Source organism: Neolamprologus multifasciatus, chromosome 20, assembly GCF_963576455.1.
Source record: "Neolamprologus multifasciatus chromosome 20, fNeoMul1.2, whole genome shotgun sequence".
Classification (NCBI taxonomy): Eukaryota; Metazoa; Chordata; class Actinopteri; order Cichliformes; family Cichlidae; genus Neolamprologus; species Neolamprologus multifasciatus.
Genome location: NC_140458.1, coordinates 25,332,582 through 25,353,427, shown reverse-complemented (window position 1 = coordinate 25,353,427; position 20,846 = coordinate 25,332,582). Strand labels below are relative to the sequence as shown.

The 20,846-nt window shown below is 40.1% G+C and overlaps 1 protein-coding gene across 2 annotated transcripts in view; it reads right to left on the bottom strand.

Annotated features, from left to right (window-relative positions):
* Positions 1-20,846, bottom strand: part of kcnq2a (potassium voltage-gated channel, KQT-like subfamily, member 2a) — a 40,605-nt gene that overhangs the window by 16,426 nt on the left and 3,333 nt on the right. For both annotated transcript variants that reach the window (XM_085144752.1, XM_085144753.1), the window contains exons 2-6: positions 2,674-2,764; positions 2,457-2,583; positions 1,998-2,173; positions 582-707; positions 286-396 (exon numbers count right to left, since the gene is read on the bottom strand). In XM_085144752.1, coding sequence (XP_085000878.1) covers positions 286-396; positions 582-707; positions 1,998-2,173; positions 2,457-2,583; positions 2,674-2,764 — 631 coding nt within the window. The remainder of the gene's footprint in view (positions 1-285; positions 397-581; positions 708-1,997; positions 2,174-2,456; positions 2,584-2,673; positions 2,765-20,846) is intronic.

The following is a 20,846-nucleotide window of genomic DNA, read 5'->3' as shown; positions in this document are numbered from 1 at the left end:
TGATTAGATACATTTCGAATCCATAATGTTGAATCCATAGCATGAATGCACTACTGTAGTTATGATATCAAACTAAATGAAACCATAACCTATGGAAGAGCCTGCCAGAGAACACCGAGTATATTTTCATAGGGCAGAGCAGTGAGATCAGGCAGATATGCACTTACAGAGAACATCATAATGGAGAGAGAGTAAAGGCATATAAATGAGGATCATTTATAATGTGCACTTTGTGTGAACCTTATCAGTGGCTTCAACGCCCTAAAGACAAGCCTACATACTTACAGCAGGAAGGGCAAAGAAGGCAACGCCGATCAAGCTGAACGTGGCTGCTAGTAAGCGTCCATTCCAGGTTTTGGGAACTTTATCACCATAACCAATGGTGGTAAGAGTTATCTGGTACAAAAAAAAAAACAAAAAACATTAAATAGCTTTTTTAATACCTTTTTTTTTTTTTGTAAAACTGGAAATAAAGTAAAATGAACATTTCTAAGCTGAATATTTGTCAAAAATGAATGTTGTAAAACAGAAAGCAAATACTGCAGAACCATGTTGTCCTTGTTTTTTCGAGTTAGTCTTACCAGTCCCCACCAAAGAGCATCAGCATACGTGTCAAACTCATTATTTGACTCCTTTTCCACGGAGTAGACCAGGAATGAGGCCAGGATGAGGCACAGGAAGCCTATGTACCACGCTGTGATGAGCTCCTACAGAGAAAACCAATACAATGACCACTGGGAAATTAAAGTAATTAAGTGTCATCTTGAATGCCTTGCAAAAGTGGCAATGTAACCTCTGTCAATGGGTACAAATGGCTATTCTGTAACAATATTGGACATCATATGTGAATCTCTTGCCCTGTGCGGCGAACCAAGCATTTCATAAACATCTTTATTTCCCTCGTCTCCACAAAAGCTGCAGCCTGCCATCTCTCCTTCTCATGTAATCATACACAAACACCCACAAACCCTGTAATGATGTTTCTGCAGCTTATTAGTAAAAGCAAATAATTTGATTTTCCAAGCTCATTTAAATTAAACGGAGAGAAATGTGCTTCCTTGCCATGATAGACTTTCTCGGAGGAGACACCTTTGATAATAGAGTGTCACTGAAGTAACATAGAGTCCATCTCCTCCAGGATGGCACATCAATACACGCCATTGCCGGAAGATTAGCGGTGTCTCCCAGCAAAGTCTCAAGATCATCGAGGAGATTCAAGGACACATGACGTGAAAGGGTGTGGAGAAGCCGTGGAGAATTTTATGCTGCCTGTAACATGCTATGTAAAGTAGGTATGAAGATGAAATCACTGGACCAATTGTCATTTCTGGGTTCCTCCTCAGCGTGCCCTGTTTGGTGGTGGGTTACTTATGGTCTTTGGAGACCATATCCATGGACATGCGCACAGGCTAGGCAACAGCACCCTGACTGCCATTAGGTATCAGGATTAAATACTTGGGTTCAGACAATGCCCAGCCTCATGTGGCGAGAGTATGCAGGCACTTCCTGGAGAAAGAAGGAATTGATACCACTGACTGGCCCGCAAGCTCGCCTGACCTAAATCCAACAGAACACCTCTGGGACATTATGTTTCAGTCCATTTGGCACCACCAGACTGTCCAAGAGGTCAGTGAGGCCCTGCTCCCTGTTCCTTTAATATATTTTTGAGCAGGGTATATTGAAATAGGGTAAAATGGCTGCATTTTTCTTGCATATGTGCAAAGACATATGGATAAGACAACAAAATGTTTCTAAAATAACATATTTGTAAGCCATGATAACTTTTCAAATTCCCATTTATTATATGTGCTGGACTTTTTCTCTTTGCTCTTTCTTAGCTCATTTATGTGGGTTACAGTTACTCTATACTAAAAATATTACTTTCACCTGGTCTGCATGCTTTGTGGTTAAAAGATAAGTGATAACGGCGGCCACACAATCTTAACAATCAAAACATTGAGGAAACTACAGACAAAACTGGAGTACATCAAGATCACCTTGCTGTGTGCATAAACTACAGATCCAAGCAGCTTCCAGGTTCCTCCACGGCGGTCCATGCGCAGCATCCGTAGGATCTGCAGGAATCTCAGACTCCTGATAGCCGAGGTGGCAAACACATTGCCCTGAGATCCAGCTGCCAGGACAGATACTGAGGCAACCAGCACCATGATGTCTGGGAAGAGAAGTACAACATATGAATAGAAAACCATGACCTTGGTCAAATCAGACTAAATTAACAACACTTTACTATGGACACTGAAGATCATTGTTCATTTAATCTGTACACTGTTCAAACAACCAATTTGCAGTTGGAGAAATATTTTTGTATCATTGTATCAAAAGTTTCAGCATTTAAGAACAGAAGCAATAGCAAAACAAGTAATGTGTCCGTGTTATGTTCTTCAAGGTGAGAGAAATGACAGCCAGTAAAACACAAGGCAAACGTGTTTTCGCACCTATGACACAGAAAGGCTTTCTGGCAAATTTTAGCCTCCCTCTCCATCCTCTGTATCGACAGCAGCAGCCAGCAGCCCATATCCTTACAATGTACTCCACTCCAAACACCACAATGGTCACAATTTCCTGTGGGAAAAAACAGAATGGGGGAGTTAACCTTGTGACATTAATTTATATGCAGAATACTGTTAAAATATCAAATAAAGTGATACTTACCAAGATGTACAAGGCACTCTCTGAGCTTTGTGTGAACTCTTCAATGGTGGCAAAGACTGAGAGTATAAGACACGAAAACACCAAGAGGAAGCTGGAACGGATGAGACAAAGTAAAGTTATTGCTTCTACTCTCTTATTTAGGGTAAGTCACTGTTACACCTGATAGATCCATATGTAGATATTTTTTTGGGTCCAGTTCAGAGTAATCGGTATCACCATGCTAGTCAGTTAAAGCTAATTTTGTACATTGTGAACACATTTGTATGAAAGTGTACAAACCTCTGAACTGTGAATTATATCAGCTGACAAGCCATCCAACCAGTCTTAGTACCCCGCACTTATTAGACAGAGTCTAATCTCTACATCTAATCTCAGCTGAACCACTTTATCTGCTTTCTGTCAGAGTCATTAGCGGGATTGCTTCTTTTTTTTAATGAGAATTTATGTTGATATAAATTGCAGAAAAACTGTTGATGCTTTTATCCTAAACTTGGGGAAAATACTTAAGGCTAGTCATTGCACAACAGATAAAATTCTGATTAGATATTATTAAAGGGGATTCATTTGGATAAAATAGTTAAATGATGGTCTTGCATATGAATTTTGCTGCACAAGAGATATTCAGATGAGAGCCTCGGCAGGTCCTGACCTCACTTATGTTGGAGAATAAGGTGATTCGGAACTATAATAGACCACCTAAATCTGTTTAATCAGGATAAATGACTACGATGTCAAGTTTATGTCAATTTCACTAGTAATTAAAAAAAACAAACAGACAGAAGAAAGAAGAAGAAAAAGAAATGATCTGCTAGAAGAAATCCAGAGCAGAGCAAATGGAAAGTGCCTCATGAAACCTGATACCCAGGACAGTGCAGGATTATAAAAGGTAGAGCCATAAGCAACATCAATCATACTTAGAGATACTGTAGAATGGCAGTAGGTATTTGCTGAGCCCATTATCATTCCAATATATAGATGCAAAAATAATTTCATTTACCAATGGATAGTATGACATGTTATTATTATAATTGTTATCGCGTGAGCTGATGATTGGGATAAAAAGGTTCAGAAAATGTTGCATTTACACAGAATACACAGAGACTGGGCCAGAGTTTGAAACTGTATATTACTAAGTAATATATTTAATATTATATCAGTTGGCATGAAAAAGTAAAGACATCAGAGGGTGGCTGCTGGATAATGTGTTTCTAATCTATTTACTTCAGTTGTCTTACTCTCTGCTAAAAGCTCCACTGCATTCACCAGCTGCTTCTAGTTTCTTACTCCGTGTGCTGTTTGGTATTGGTCAGAAATCATTCAACTGCCCCCCACAGCTGGAAAAGAAGACCACAGGAAGAACATGCTCTAAAAGGCCAAAAGTGGAATAGGGTGGATATGAGCTGTAAAGTGACAATTCTTGTCAGGTTTATCTCTGCAAGTGTCACCTTTCCGTTACACACTTCGTCCCGTCACTTCATCCATTATTAATACAAACAAATGTGTTTGTGCAGCTTTAAAAATGAAGAAGGGCAAAAGTCCATAAACACAGAACAGACTGTGTGTATCTCTGCGTAGCACTTAACACTAACAAGGCCCGGAATCAATTTGGTACGCTTGTATCCACATAAGTAAACTGAGGTTTGCACATATCCGTAAAAATGTTCTCAAATAATTCTAAAATTTAAAATAGGTCAGCGTGAGTAACAATGCAGGTAAGGTGGATATCGTCCTCCATTCAGAAGCAAGAAAGTTTATCACCAGTAAAACATGTTGAATCCGTCTGTCAAGTACATCAGTGCTATCAGATCTACTGTATTTTCTATCAAGTGTGAGCATAAAGTCTTTCCTTCTGTGCTTCATTCAGTTCTCACCACTCCTCATCAAGGCTCAACCTTGATTTTTTTTTCCTAAATGCAATTTATCTGAATTTCCTGCTGCAGTTCACGTCCATTCCTGGCAGTGATATTTGGCCGTCAGCCAATCAGAATGAAGCAGCAAAGATCAATCGTGTGGCTACAGTGAAGCCCATAAATAAGCTTTTTTCTGATTGGTTCTTTATGATATCTTTGTTACTGTTCCTCAAAGGCCTAAAATATTTAACAACAAGCACTTTCACCTCTAAACCCACAATTCTGTACATTTTTACTTTGGTAAGTCAGACTGAGGTCATTGTTGTCATATCATATATCAATGATGACTTCAGCAGTCAAGTCTTACTTAGTAATAGTGAACGGGCTGTGAAAGCTTTTGCTACACACTACATTATATCTGTAGTCTGCCAGTAAAGTTCATCCTGTTAGATCACATTACTCACATTAGTTTTCTTGTGTTTTAAGCAGTGGTGTTGATAGTATCTGAAAACAAGCCTAGAAATTGTTGGATTTTTCTCTTGATAATTCCACCTTTTTAAAGCTGTTTCACAGAAGAATTAATATCAAATGTTCTGAGAATGAGTAATATATCGGTTTGAATATGTTTGTGTTAGTTCATTTTTCCTTTTGGTTTTTGGGAATGATTTATGTTAAAGTTTTGTTCCTTATTTCTGTGGTAAATGGTTTGTCTACTTCTTTCTTATTTATCATATTACCTTTCCAGTGCCCTGGTTGCAATTTTCCTGTGTTCCCCTGTGTTTCCCCTTGTTTCATCATTCAGTTGTGTTTCCTGTTTTATTTTAGTAACAGATATTCTTCTGTTGATTCAGTTTCTCCTGTCTCAGTATTCCAGTTCCAGTTGTGCATCCCTCCTGTTATATCTCCCCTTGTTATCCTGTGAGGGTATATATTGTCAGTCTAACTTTGCTGTTTGTTGTGTTGTCCCTGATGATTGTGTGCACCCTCTGTACCTAACTGCTCATCAATCTGCTGCACTCTTAATCTTCTGCTCTCGCTCAGGTCTTGACGGAAAATTTGAATCAGCATTGCCGACCAAATATCTAAATCTGATGTGATGATTAGGTATTTAACGCACAATTTATCAAATTACTTAGTCAAATTAATTATTTGAACACAACAACCAGTATCAGATTTCAGAAAAGCAAATTATTAATGTATTATTGTCATAAGAACTAAATAGTCATCAAATCTGACTATTGGATTTCAGCTACAGGCCAACAGGATATTTCAATCTAAATATCATCTTCTTTATGGCATATGTGGAATACACAGATTACCATCCATCCATCCATTTTCTCCCCCTTATCAAATTCAGGGTGGTGCGAAAGATGGAGTCTTGATAGGTCACCAGCCTGTCACAGGGCTAATACAAAAAATAAACATATCTTACAAAAATGTATTGGTTTCTTCTAAAATATCACTAGTGAATAGACACGTGTCCCTAAGATTGACTTTGCAATTCATGAACACTCGATATTGAACCGTTCGATACAGTGCTTTCGGTTCGGTAGGCATATGTATCGAACAATACAAAATTTTTAATTTATTCTATCAACTTTCCTTCTGATGGTACTGTCTGTGTTGAGCGCTCAGTGGATCTGCGTTCGACTACTCCGCCTAGGATGCACTATCAAGCACAGATCCACTGAGCGCAGGGCAAGCTAGCAAGACAGAAGCTAAGCTCTCCTTGCAACGTGGCAAATTGAACCTCCCCCACCCTCATTCAGATCTGGTGTTTGGAACTATTTTGGTTTTCATGTGACGTATGACCCTGAAGGTAAGCGCGTCATGGACTAAAGTAAAACAGTATGTTGGATGTGCCAGCAATGCTCAATTACATGGGTGGGAACTAGTGTGTTAGCGCAGTTAGCTCGTTAACGTGTTGGCCGTCCAGCCCCATGCACGGGGCGATCCGCGGTAGCTCGTTAACGAAGATTTGCCCTGTTGTGGCGTTAACGTCATTTCAACGAGATTTACGCTGACAGCACTAGTGGAACACAATGAATATGACTGCACATTTACGCCGACATCATCCTAGTGGAAAGACAAGTGGAAGCAGACAAAAACAACAAGCACGCATGCTACAAACTTTACCCGAGTCATTTAGACAGCCGTTAGCACATGATTCTCCTTATGGGGACCTGATATGTTTAATATGCTGCTGAGAATATAGCCCAGAAGAAGTGTATAGTATAGCTTTTATTTTGGAAAGAGCCATTTCTCTGTAATAAACTCTCTTTTCCAAAGATGAGTGATTCCTCAATCAGATACAGGGCTCGCAAAATTGCTAGCCCGATGTCCCCGGGCTAGCGATTTTTCCAGTCGGGCTACCAAAATCTATCTCTGCCCTGCCTGTCGGCCTATCGTAGGAAGGAAAAATATATGTCAATGCATTTGCATTCTTTTGGAAATGTAGCTGGGTAATTATGTCATTGGCATGGTGAGCCACTGTCAATATGTGACATATTGAAATCGCGTTTGAATTTGCGCTTGTTTTTTGCTTTCACTTTGCGATCGCGCGAACTGTGTATAGAGAGCGACAGCACTGATTGGTGAGTGATAATAATTTGCGCACCAATTCCTCTGACATCGTCTTATAAATCGTTAGCTTACTATGCAAACATGACAAGTGAAATCTCCCGCAGCAAGCTTAAACATGTGAGAGGCTGATCGCGCAGAGAATCGCTGAGCGTTATGTGAGTGCGTGTGTAAAAGCAGCAGGATATATATTAAGTGGTCCGCAGGTGCGCATTCGCTGTCAAAATAAAAACGCGCACAAGATAAGAAGTTGCAACGCGTGTTTGCGTACATAAGATTTTCTGGAGGAGGACAGACATTTGTTTAGAACTCTTAAAGATGTCGAAGAAGCAAGCTCCTTTGAGCAATTACTGTGATGTTCCTCCACCTCCAAAGAAATCCAAAGAGTCCGAACCACAAAAGAAGCGCGTATTCTCAGAAAAGTGGTTGCAGGAGGTGAGCTGGCTTCAAACAAATGATGAACGCACAGAGATGTGGTGCAGAATGTGCTGTGAAAATTTAATAAATGACAAATTAAAAAGGCATGAACATTTTTTTTGTATCGAAAAAATATCAAACCGTGACACCAAAGTATCGAACCGAAACCGAACCGTGAATTTTGTGTATCGTTGCACCCCTAATATATATATACACACTTCTGTGACCACTGTTAGATTCAAGGTCTTTTCCAGCCTAATTGATTCTCTTTGATGCTGTCTCTGTGATCATGTAAAGTTGGCCTCTTCAAGAAGACCTGTAAAGTAAAGATCAAGTACAGCTCATTAGATCATTAAGGTTCATTTATTCTGCTTGAATACAAAGAAGCATCTCTTAGCAGCAACTGCCTCCCCCCCCCCCCCCCCTTTGAGAACTCCATCCACAAGGACGACATCACTGAAAAACTGTACAGTGCACCTAAATATACTAAATATACTGTACACTGATTACCTACAGCTTCCAGGCAAGAATGAGTTCACTGAGAGAACATTTTTTTTATTATACAAGAAAGATAAAGCAAATCTCAAAGCAAAGGAGGCCTATTTTGGGGCCGAGCACACGCCTGGCTTCTGATTACTTGCTTGGGCACAAGAAGTACAAGGCAAGTGTTACTGAGCTAGGGAGTTCTTTGAAGGGCTGTGTGGTTCTTATTATATTATTGAATGCAGCGCTTTAAGATTTTTGTGCTTTGGTTAACACAAAGATAAATAAATTGCTGCTCAGTTCAGTGGCCCAATGAAAAATTCAACTCGTGTGGGTTTTTTTATGTTTTTGTTCTATAATTATTTGGCGTGAATGTATGATTATATACATTTTACTGAACATCAGCTAATAAAAATCACGATGCAAGATTGTATTTGTATTTAACTTATTTTTGAAGCGGTGCACAGCAGAAACTGGAAAAGTGTTGGCTGGAGAAGGAGGCTGGGATAAAAGTGAAAATATTTATGTATTATTCAAATGAGCCATTATATAATAAAAACAGTCTCATCTGTGGTAGTGATGAAGTCATCCATGCACTGTTTACTCAACTCAAATTTGAAAGTAGTTCAATAGGGTCACCTATGGTCAGTAGGTATTTTTGAAATCAGGTATAACTGCAGTTTTTTCCCATATTTTTGTAAGTTTGCACTGCTAATCAAACTGTTACCTATCTTCACTTACGCACACTGAGACAGATGGTCATTGTGTAGGTGTAGATGTTAGTACCCTGTTTGTCTCTGACAGAAGATGTGACTGTGAGAGGAAGGTTGCCATTTAATATTACTATGAATAATTCATCATCAAAACACTAATATTGTCAGTGTTTTGGATACATCGCATAGACGATGATGTACAGGACAGAGTCATTGTACTTCAATGTGAATCTCACACACTTCCAATGTTATTTATACACTGATGAAAGTGACCAAGGTGAACTTGAACGTAGTGAACATATTTGAGTTCTGCAAAGAAAACATTGAAAGGTGTTTTGCAATATTATCCATGTTTTTGTCTGACTCATCATATCTCAGTGTTGTTTAGGAGTAGCCAGATGCATGTTAAAAATGCGATTCTGGATTATTTCACAGCAGAGCTGGAAATGAAAATGTTGTCAGAGCAGCTAATTCACCGAAGCGCACACTCAGCAGCACTCAGCAGCTGTTGATAGAGATTTTTTTTTCTACATAAAATGCAACAAATCCACAACAGCGTTTTACGCGAGATGAGTCGAGCGTGTCTGTGTCAGATTCTAGAAAGTGTGAGATTGAGTTTAAACCAATTTTCTTATGGTTCCAAATGCCAAGTGAAACCTGTATGTAAACCTCGTAGTAAACTGAAGCGTCGATTGGATCAAATCAGTCCACTTGACAGAGCAAAGGCAAATCTTTTTACATCATGCAGTTGTTCTCTGCAAATGTCCATCGCAAATTGTTAGTGTGTGGTTTCACAGTCAGACCTACCCCTCCTTGTCTTACCCATTTTCTGGCAACCAATTGGATTTCAGGACAGCACTTCAGAAACCAATAGCTGACACCACAGGAGCTACATCTGTCTTTTACTGTGTCTATACAGTGTCGCCGACTGCTCCCAAACACAAGGGGGCAAATAATACCTCTAAAACACTTAAGTTGGCTTTATTAAACATTAGATCTTTGGCTGGGAAAACATTTTTAATTAATGATAATCACTGAGCACAGCCTTGATTTTATGTTTTTAACTGAAACTTGGTTGGACCAAAGTAATAGTGGAGCTGTTCTCATCGAGACGACCTCTCCTAACTACAGTTTTATCAGTGAGGCCAGGGTGAGCAGGAGAGGAGGAGGGGTTGCTGTCTTATTTAATGAATCATTTCAATGTAAGCAGCTATCTCCTGGAAGTTTTCAGTCTTTTGAATATGTGGCTTTACAGCTGAAGGCCCCATCCAAAGTTGTGTTTCTTAATGTTTACAGGCCTCTCAAATACTGCACAGACTTTTTTAATGATGTCAGTGAACTGCTGTCTGTGATCTGTGTTGATTTTGACTGTGTAATTATTGTTGGGGATTTTAACATCCATGTGGACAACCCTCAGGACAAAGGGACTAAAGACCTGAGTAACACTCTGGGCAACTTTGGGCTGACTCAGCATGTAACAGAGGCCACACATAATAGAGGACACACTCTTGACCTACTGATCTCCAAGGGCCTGAGCATTTCAAAGGTTACTGTGTCTGATGTGGGCCTGTCTGATCATTACTGTGTTTTCTTTGAAAGTAAAATTTCAGCCCACACAAATATATCAACAGCAGTGATCACAAAACGGTGTATAACTGAATACAGTAGTGAGGTCTTTAACCAGGTCTTCCCCTTAACACCTGGCCTGTCCAGAGGTTCAGTCAATGAACTCGTCAATAGCTTCAATGCTAAAATGTTAAATGTAATGGACACTATTGCTCCCATTAAGGTGAAGGTTATCTCTGGAAGGAAAAAGTCTCCCTGGAGAAAAATGAAAAAAGAGAGTGTAGGAAAGCTGAGCGCAGATGTAGAAAAACAAACCTCCAGGTTCATTATGACATCTATAAAGAGAAACTTCACAATTATAATTTACAACTGAGGAGTGCAAGGAGGTCCTACTTCTCTGACATCAGTCATAATGCTTGGGTCTTATTTTCTACAGTTGACAGGCTAACAAACCCTCCTGTGTCAGTGGCAGCTGAACTTCATTTAACCATGGCCTGCAATGACTTCGCCAAATTCTTCACAGACAAAATCCAAAAGATTAGACAAGCAATTGGTACATCAACAGCATATTCAGGATATACTGTGTCCACTGAAAAACTGTTTAAACACCATCAAACAGTTTCACCCTATTAACAGCAAAGACCTGGAGGACATCTTAGGTCAACTGAACTCCTCCTCTTGCTGTTTAGATGTCCTGCCAACAAGTTTTTTCAAAAAGGTCTCAAAGACTTTGGAGTCAGACCTGTTACAGATCGTCAACTTTTCTTTAATGTCAGGTGTGTTTCCAGAACCACTAAAAACTAAACAACTACAGGCCGATCTCAAATCTCCCATTTTTAAGTAAGATCATTGAAAAAGCAGTTTCTCAACAGCTCAATTACTTCTTAAAACAGAATAACTGCTATGATGCCTTCCAGTCAGGTTTTAGACAGAACCACAGCACTGAAACTGCTCTGACCAAAGTGTTTAATGACATATGTCTGAATACAGACAGTGGAAAAATGTCAGTCTTAGTTTTGCTGGATCTCAGTGCAGCATTTGATACAGTTGACCACAACATATTACTCAAACGACTGGAGAACTGGGCAGGTCTTTCAGGAACTGTACTAAACTGGTTCAAAACATACTTAGAAAACAGGAAATACTTTGTATCAATAGGTAACTTCACATCTGAGCAGACAAGTATCACATGTGGAGTTCCCCAAGGTTCCATCTTGGGACCCCTTCTGTTTAACATTTACATGCTCCCACTGGCACAGATTATAAAGAACAACAAAATAAACTATCACAGCTATGCAGATGACACACAAATATGTATCACAATGTCACCAGGAGACCAAGGCCCTGTACAGGCTCTTGGTAAATGCATTGAGGAAATTAATGACTGGTTGTGCCACAATTTTCTCCAGCTAAACAAAAACAAAACTGAAGTAATAGTCTTTGGTGCCAAAGAAAAACGATTAGGTCACCAGCGAACTTGAATCTATACACCTAAAAACCACAAACCAGGCAAGAAATTTGGGTGTTGTGATGGATGCAGACCTAAACTTAGAAAAACACATTAAGGCAATAACAAAATCAGCTTACTATCACCTTACGAATATATCAAGGATAAAAGATCTGATGTCTCAACAGGACCTGGAAAAACTAGTCCATGCATTCATCTTTAGTAGGCTTGATTACTGTAACAGCATCTTTACAGGTCTACCTAAAAAATCAGTCAGACAACTACAGCTCATTCAGAACTCTGCTGCTCGAGTCCTCACTAAGACCAAAAAGTGGACCACATCAGTCCAGCACTGAGGTCTTTACACTGGCTGCCTGTCCGTCAGAGGATAGACTTTAAAGTTGTGATGCTGGTCTATAAAGCTCTGAATGGTTTAGGACCAAAATACATCAGTGACCTCCTGACCCAGTATGAACCTTCCAGATCCCTCAGGTCATCTGGATCCGGTTTTTTATCAGTTCCCAGAGTAAGAACCAGACACGGAGAAGCTGCATTCAGCTTTTATGCTCCATATATCTGGAACAAACTCCCAGAAAGCCTCAGATCAGCTGAAACACTCAGTTTATTTAAATCCAGGTTGAAGACTCACCTTTTCTCAGCTGCATTTGAATAAAGCACCAAATCCACACTTTTAAATTTCTTATATTTTAACTACTGATTTTATCTACTGTTTTTTAAAGCAATTTTAAATCATGCTTTTTATTGTTTTTGTTTCTAATGTCTCTGTAAAGCACTTTGAATCACCTTGTTGTTGAATTGTGCTATATAAATAAACTTGCCTTGCCTTGCCTATAAGTCGGCAGTGTTTCAGATGTGACCGTAGTAAGAGATGCCTCTCCTGATCACCTGGTAACTACTTTTTGAATATGCCTGCCCTTTAAAAAAAAGCTTCAGAGTTATTGAAAAAACACCCAGGGCTAACAAAACACCTTTTTATAAGTCTTTCTCAAAAAAAGAGTGTTGTTGTACTATTGCGTGTTATGTGACATCTACATGTGTGAGAAATGCAGAAAAGAATAACTCCATCCTTCTTGCTTTTCATAGCCATTTGTGATCACTGGGGAGGTGATGGCATTTCCATAACTTGTCATTTTGATTTATAATTTCACCAGGTGAAGACCAACATTGCTTATGGATTATAGCACACAAAGACAACACTTACTCATTATTCAAAACTCATTGATCCACTTGATCCCATAAATTAACTCTTCCTGGAGTCTTATGTACTTACATCTATGATATTGCCAAGCAGAACATCAGCGCATACTGCCAAGAAATGATTTCAGCACACTGAGTCCAGTTAAACTGCATTTTAGATGGAACATTATTTATTATGCATTTTTCCAGTCTGATTCTTGTCTTTATATAAACTAACCTAGCCATGATAATGATATATTCCTTTAAAATGTTATTACCAAAGTCAGCTTGCAAGCTTACAACAAAAAGCTACAATATTACACTTATGACAGCAGTAAGAAATAACACATTAACGAGCTCCATGTTTTAACAATGATTGATATGCTGCTCAAAACTTACAGTTTACATTCGGATCACATTAGTTCCTCTAAGTATAGTCACTGAAACTAAATGTTACGGAGGAAAAGGCTACATAGATAGCTAGCTGCATTTGTAATTGGGGATCAGGTTATGCAGATTTGCTGACTTGACCTTGCCCAGCTCATTAGTACTTTCTGATGAGGACTCTTGCTGATAAAAGAAGGTAACAGGACTTGCCTCCTAAAGCAATCAAACAATTAGTCCCTACAGATACTCGATTATCTATAATTTTACCATAAGCACAGCTTCTAGACAGTCATTTCCATCTCTTTATTATATAGGACATACACATAGATCATGGTCCAAATGGGAGGCAAATTCAGATATATAGACTAAGTAAGGTTTTGTGAGGAGAATTCAAATATGACTGTATAATACTATACAGATCATTTTTATTTAAACAGTGATTCTTAGAATAATTGTGTCACATGCCATTTCTGGCATGTCAAGCGTACAGCACTTTGTGTTCAGCTGGGAGTTGTTCTGAAAGTGCTGTATAAATAAATAGCTTGCTTGCTAATTTGCAGTAAATGTTTGCAGTGCAAAGAGAACAACAGTCTGACAGCTGTATGACTGTCCACAGAGTTAGAAATAGACTATATAGATTTTATTCTGCACTGATTATAAATCTGGGATATAATTGCAGCAGATAGCAAACATTTCACAGTGCTTGTAAAAACATCTGCAAAGTAATTTGCTCCCCTACGGACAGCAACTTTGTGAATGAGGAAATGAATCAGACTGTCAGTCAGCTCATCAGACTCAGAGTCGAAGTTAACTCTGGAACAGAAAACCCAAAGTTTCCCTCTGGAAGGGTTAACAAACTGAGATTTGTTATCTAAACATGCTTCGTCGAGTTGGGCCAAGACTGGATTAGCTGTTTTCTTGTCTTTACCAATGACCATATAAAAGGTTTTTATGACTTAGCATAGCATCAAGACAGTCTTTATGCTAAGCTATGCTATGCTATGCAAAGTCTTAGCTTCCCAACTCTCTGTAAGAAAGCACAAACACTATATTGCCAAAAGTATTTGTTCGTCTGCCTTTACACACATATGAACTTAAGTGGCATCCCATTCCTAATCTATAGGGTGTAAATATGATGTCAGCCCATCCTTTGCAGCTATAGCAGCTTCAAATGTTCTGGAACATTCTTCCAGAAGTACATTTGTGAGGTCAGACACTGAAGCTGGATGAGAAGGCCTAAATCAAAGTCTTTGCTCTAATTCATCCCAACGGTTTTCTGTCAGGGTAAGCTCAGGACTCTGTGCAGGCCAGTCAAATTCTTCTGGTTCAAACTGTTCCCACAAACTTGGGAGTATCACATTTTCCAAAATATGTAGGTATGCTGAAACATTAAGAGTTCTTTTCACTGGAATTAAGTGGCCAAGCCCAAATCCTGAAAAACAACCCCACACCTTTTCAAACCACTTATGTTTATGACATCCTGAGCAACACTTTTGAGGTTTTGTTGTTTATTTATGTGTCTTGATGTGCTTTAAATGAATGTCCCATCAGATCTTCATAGGAAATAAATTTAAGGCATTATTTGGTAATGCAAATTAGGTAACTATGGCACATAAACACTGCTATATTCATTATGAGTTCAACAATGATCATTTTTTACTATTTTCTGTTGTAAGTTTTTACAGTTTATACTCTGTGAAGTCATAATTCTGAATGTCCTTTGCTACAATACTGCCTTAGAATGTCAGGGTCCTGGGTCTCCTGACCCAGCATGTTTAGTTCTTTGTGATTTTTGTATTATTGTACTTGTGTGAGTTATTCTATGGTTTCTAGTTTCGATCCCTTGCCCTTCATGTTTCTCTGTGTCCCCTCTGATCTGTGTAAGTCTGTGTCTGCATTTTGAGTTTCCCTCTGTGTCTTTCGGTTCTTAGAGTCCTCTGCCTTATGGTTTATGTCTCTGTGTTTCTTAGTTGCTGTGTCCACCGTGTCAAGTTCGCGTCTCTGTTTTACATTTTTCCTGTTTTACATTGATGGTCCGTGTCTTATGTGAATGCGTCCTGCTTTGCTTGTCTCGTCAGTCCTGATTTCTCCCAGCTGTGCCCTCCTTCTGTGTCTCATTCCCCTCGTTACTTCCCAGTGTATTTAACCCTGTGTTTCTTTGAGACAGTGTTGTGTTGTCCCTCATGGTGTGTGGATTGCCCTGTGTTTCACTGTGAGTTTAGTTTGCTTTTGTATGACTTTCTCCTGCCAGCAAATAAAGCTGAGTTCTTTGTATTTAAACCTCGTGCCTGAGTGTCTGCATTTTGGGTCCAACTCCTGCCTGCTGCACAGCGACCCATGACATAGAACTCCCAAGTTTAAAATTCACATAAAGACACGAAGAACCAGAGACACGATGCCTATTTTACCATAGCTAAACATTTATGGATTTATAATTAAACTTACTAAATTTATATTTTATAAAAACTGCCAGTAGATATAGATGATATATAGTCTATGCCATAAACAAAGGTCAATGTTTCAACTACAGATGACTCTCTGATACTGAATGCATCACAGCTCATAGACATGCAGTGCTCTTTTTACATCATTTTATCTCTGGTACCTCAGCCTCCACTAAAAAGCCACAAACAGTGAAAATCACATTCCCTCTTGCAGTTGACAAACATCTACAAAACACACACATCCACTTGTTGCCAGCGAGGTCCAGACGACATCAGTGGGAACGTGACTGTTGATCAATCAAGTTGAGGGGGCTGCTGTTAGAAGCAGAGAAGCCTGCATTTCCTCCTGAGCTGCAGATAAAGAAACATTGATTTGTCTCGCTCAGCACAACATTGCCTACCCAGACATATTCATCACACTAAATTTAGACTGCGACGAACTCGTGGTGAGCAAATAAGGAGGTAAGGATTTTTCACTAAGCAAGTAGTGCGTCCGAAGAACAAGTGCCAGCACTGCAGTGAGCGCTCTGTGAACACCGTCAGGGGATGTTTGAGGGTGACGATGGCTTTCTGGGGCACTCAACCTGCAAAAACAAACGCAAGTGACCCTGCAAGTGTAGCTGTCTGCTGTCATTGTCTTAATTATGAGCCACAGAGGTAGCCTTTCTGTGCATTTAGCATTCACAGTATCCATAAGTCGTTGAAAATTTGGAGAAAAAAAAGAGAGAAATCTATTTTATGTGCAAAAATTTTTCAAGTCGATCAAATTGTGCAATATTTCTAGGGCATTCATGTTAAAGTTGCAGTAGGCAAAACCTAAAAGAAAAAAGACGGGGACAGAGGATAGCAGAATTTTTTTTTTCTAAGTAAAGACTCCTTCAGTTCTCCCCTTCTGTTCTCTCAAGAGGCAAACATGGGCCCACACACACACACACACACACACACACACTTAAAGAGTAAAATTGGGCTGGGCACACATAAGCCGGGTGAGAAAACACTATCACATGGAGCCTTCTGCACCGGGAGCCGGTCACAGACCGCAGCCTCCAGGCTGGGCACGCAGCAGGAGGGAGGCAAAGAAGCCCCCCAGCCAGGCTGAGAAGACCCACAGAGCCCCAGCAGCCACGGTCGATCACAGCCCCGGTGCAGAGGGCCCCCTCCGAGGAAACACTGGAGATATGATCCAATAAGGATATATACAGGGTAAAAAGATCAAATAAATAAGAATGGGATAAATGTATGAATGTAAATAGAGTAAGAAGATAAAAAATGAATAAGAATAAAATCAATAAATATTAGGTAAAACCTAAATTAATAATATAAATAGAATAACAGGGGGTTATTATATACAGTGGGTTCTCTCTGGGTACTCCGGCTTCCTCCCACTGTCCAAAGACATGCACTTAGTGGGGATAGGTTAATTGGTTAATCCAAATTGCCCATAGGTGTGAATGTGCAAGTGAATGTGAGTGCGAATAGTTGTCTGTCTCTGTGTGTTGGCCCTGCGACAGACTGGCGACCTGTCCAGGGTGTACCCCACCTCTCGCCCTATGACAGCTGGGATAGGCTCCAGCGCCCCCCGCGACCCTGAAAAGGATAAGCGGATGCGAATGGATGGAGAATAACAGGATAGAGTAAATAAGCATAAAATAAATAAACGTTAGGTGAAAGCTAAATTAAAAAGGTGAGTCTTGAGCCTGTTCTTAAAAACATGTACGTTCTCTGCGGCCCTGAGCTCCTCCGGCAGGCTTTTCCACAGATGAGGACCATACCGCTGAAAAGCTGCCTCTCCGTGAGTATGTGTCCTGACTTTAGGAACAATCAAAAGGCCAGTGCCAGAGGACCTCAGGGTCCGCGAGGGTTCATATGGTGAAAGCAAATGTGAGAGATAAGAAGGCCCGAGACCATTAAGACATTTAAAAACCAATAAAAGAACTTTAAAATCAATCCTGAAACACACGGGGAGCCAATGCAGCGATTCTAAAACCGGTGTAATGTGGGCCCGCCCTCTGGTCTTTGTCAGCACACGAGCTGCAGACTTTTGTAAAAGTTGTAAAGGTGAAATATTCTTTTTGGGGAGACCAGAGAGCGGGGTATTACGGTAATCAATGCGACTGGTAATAAAAGCATGCATCAACATCTCCGTGTTGGCCTGAGAGAGAATAGGGTGGACTCTGGCTATATTTTTTAGGTGATAAAATCCAATTTTGGTTACATGTTTAATATGTGGGATAAAACCAAGCTCAGAGTCAAAAATAACACCCAGGTTTTTCACTTGTAGTGAAGGGCATAGTGAAAATGCCTGTAATTTAGACAAGAGTTTCTCTCTCTGAACCTCAGGACCGATGATTAAAACTTCAGTCTTGTCCTGGTTAAGCTGTAAAAAGTTTTCTGCCATCCAAGATCTTATATCTAGAATACAGATAAAAAGGGCATCCATTGGTCTGGTGTCATCAGGAGACACGGAGATGTACAGCTGAGTGTCATCAGCGTAACTGTGGGAGTTTACTCCATGCCACCTGATGACACCGCCAAGAGGGAGCATATACAAATTAAAAAGTACAGGGCCTAAAACCGACCCTTGAGGCACACCACAAGTCATTTTATGGATCTTAGAGGAGCATGTATCCATACTCACCATAAAGGTTCTGTCTGAGAGATAGGACGTGACCCAGTTGTGTACAGCACCAGAGAGGCCCACCGTGTGTTTCAGTCTGTTTAAAAGAATAGCGTGGTCTACTGTATCAAAGGCTGCGCTTAGATCCAGTAGCACCAGGACTGAGAGCTTTTGGGAGTCCCAGTTACATCTAAGATCCTTTAACCTGCATGTGTGGATATACCAACAATCTTTGCCATCACTTTCCAATAAAAAACCTGCACCCTTGCAAAGCGGTCATGATCAAGTGAGGCTGCACTAAAAAATCTTCTAAATGTGTTTAATTGAGTAAGCCTGTATTTTAAGTGTTGTTTAGAATAGTATATAGGGCACACTCAACTCAACTAGGACTCGGTCTTTTACTTTATCACAGACCCCTCATCTGTTAAAAGAGACCACTCAATCACATCTCAGCAGCCTGGCAGCCAGCATCTGTCTACTGCTGTCCTTGCCTTATTACCAGATCAGCAAAATAATGGAATACCACGCCGTGTCCTTAGGTTGTCTCTCACAATAACCAAAATAGAATTATTTTTTTGTTTTTTGTACTGATTGCCTTTTAGTCATTTTGTTGCCTTTAGTCATTTAGTCAGTCTTTTTTTTTTTGTCATATTCTACTCTGGTGCACAACTGAGACATTTAGTCATCTTATAGCTGCAGAGGGTATTCAAGTATCTCACACAGCTGGTTCTATCTGCAAGAGGACACACTATAATCAGACTCCTGCAGAAGCCAAATGGCTGAAGATAACAGAAAGCTCAGCACTGCATCTGATTGGGAATAGGCCTTGGCTTTGTGGAAATTGTTAAAGGCTGCAGAGAACTGGCTTTACGTTACTGTCTCAATAGCATTAAGCCTAACGAAAACACCTTTTGTAGCAGAATTTGCGCCAAGAAAGAACTGAGACAAGAGGAATTTTGTACAACAGCAGAGATTTATTCCCACAGGGATCCATGACTATAGATCACTGTGTCTCTTTCCCTTATCTAATGTTGGACCAAAAGTGATGGAGAAAGGCTGGCCTTGGTCTCAGACAGCCAGAAACATAAAGGGAGAAAGAGAGAGAGGACCCAAAGCAGCAAGCCCAAGAGTATTCTGGCTATATAGTACTCATGTTCCACATATTGATTATTCACGCGCATTACAACCGAGGCCACTGAACACAACACCTGACTAACATTTCCAGAGAAATCCCATCAAAAAAAAAAAGAAAGCTGCTAGCATACCTTGTAGTACTGCTTCATTCAAGGCAAATGTTACTTCATGCCAAATGCATTTTCCACTGGAGAAGGGATAAGGAACAGACCGAACCGGGCGTGGAAAGAGCTGACTGTCATCACATGATTGTTTTATAAATCAGCAAGGTGGAAAGGTAAGAGCAGGGAGATTAAATGAAGTGTGATGACTATGAATAATGCATAGAACAGACAAATGGAATAGAGGGCAGACATGTGGTGACTCTGTGTGGCTTCTTTGGCTGGTGCGTATTTGTGTCTGTTGATCGCGGTCACGTGTCCTACTCTACAACTTTCTGGAGGATTCTGATTTTAGACAACACTCATGTTTACTGACCCTTTTCTAACGAGGCTGTCTGGCGTAGCTTGGCTACTAAAACACATCATGTCTGCGTGCACTAGATTCAGCTCACACTGCTTCCTAAGAGCAGCAATGAAGAGCATCTTTTAAAAAAAGGCATAACAAATGGAGACTCGGCTGCTGTAGTATTCGGTTAATATTTCAGAAGTACCCAGAGGGCTCTGTGTGAGTGCGTGTGGTTTCACATTAGAGCACAGGCTTACTTCTGGGCATCCAGCTGTGTCTGGGGATTCGATATGCTGTGCACAGTGAATTCCTCAATGCTGTGGCTACTTCATCTCCTAACTACTAAGCATGCAGCATCACTGAACTGGAAGGAGTCAGACACAGCTGGAAGAGGGGTCTTCAAAATACAGGTGACACACCTTTTCATTTGAAGAATGTGTTTGTGAAGGGAACATACTGTAACCATTTCATCTCATTAGTATGTTATACATAACACACTGGAGTGGGTCCACGCAGAAAAGCATTTGACTAATGTCTGCTGTATTAAACAGGAAGTCCGCATCACGACATGGACTTCATGCGATTATGAGGCAGGGAGGCGATGAATTAATGAGAAATGTAAGATCAGAGACTGGGTGTCCTGCGAGTCTACTGAATAGATTCTGACTGTTTTTTTCAATCTTTCATCTTCCAGGTTGGCAGACAGAAACTGCTGCAGCACCACTTCAGCATGAAAGAATCATGTGATCGTACCCTAAAACACTGTTATCCTTTGTGATTTCATGCTCACTAGAGATTACAGATTGTGAGGCCTCATATCGATGATGGCATCTCTGGGGGTCTGACATTAACTCTTTATGTTCAACCCAAACCTCACTTAACCTAACAGAC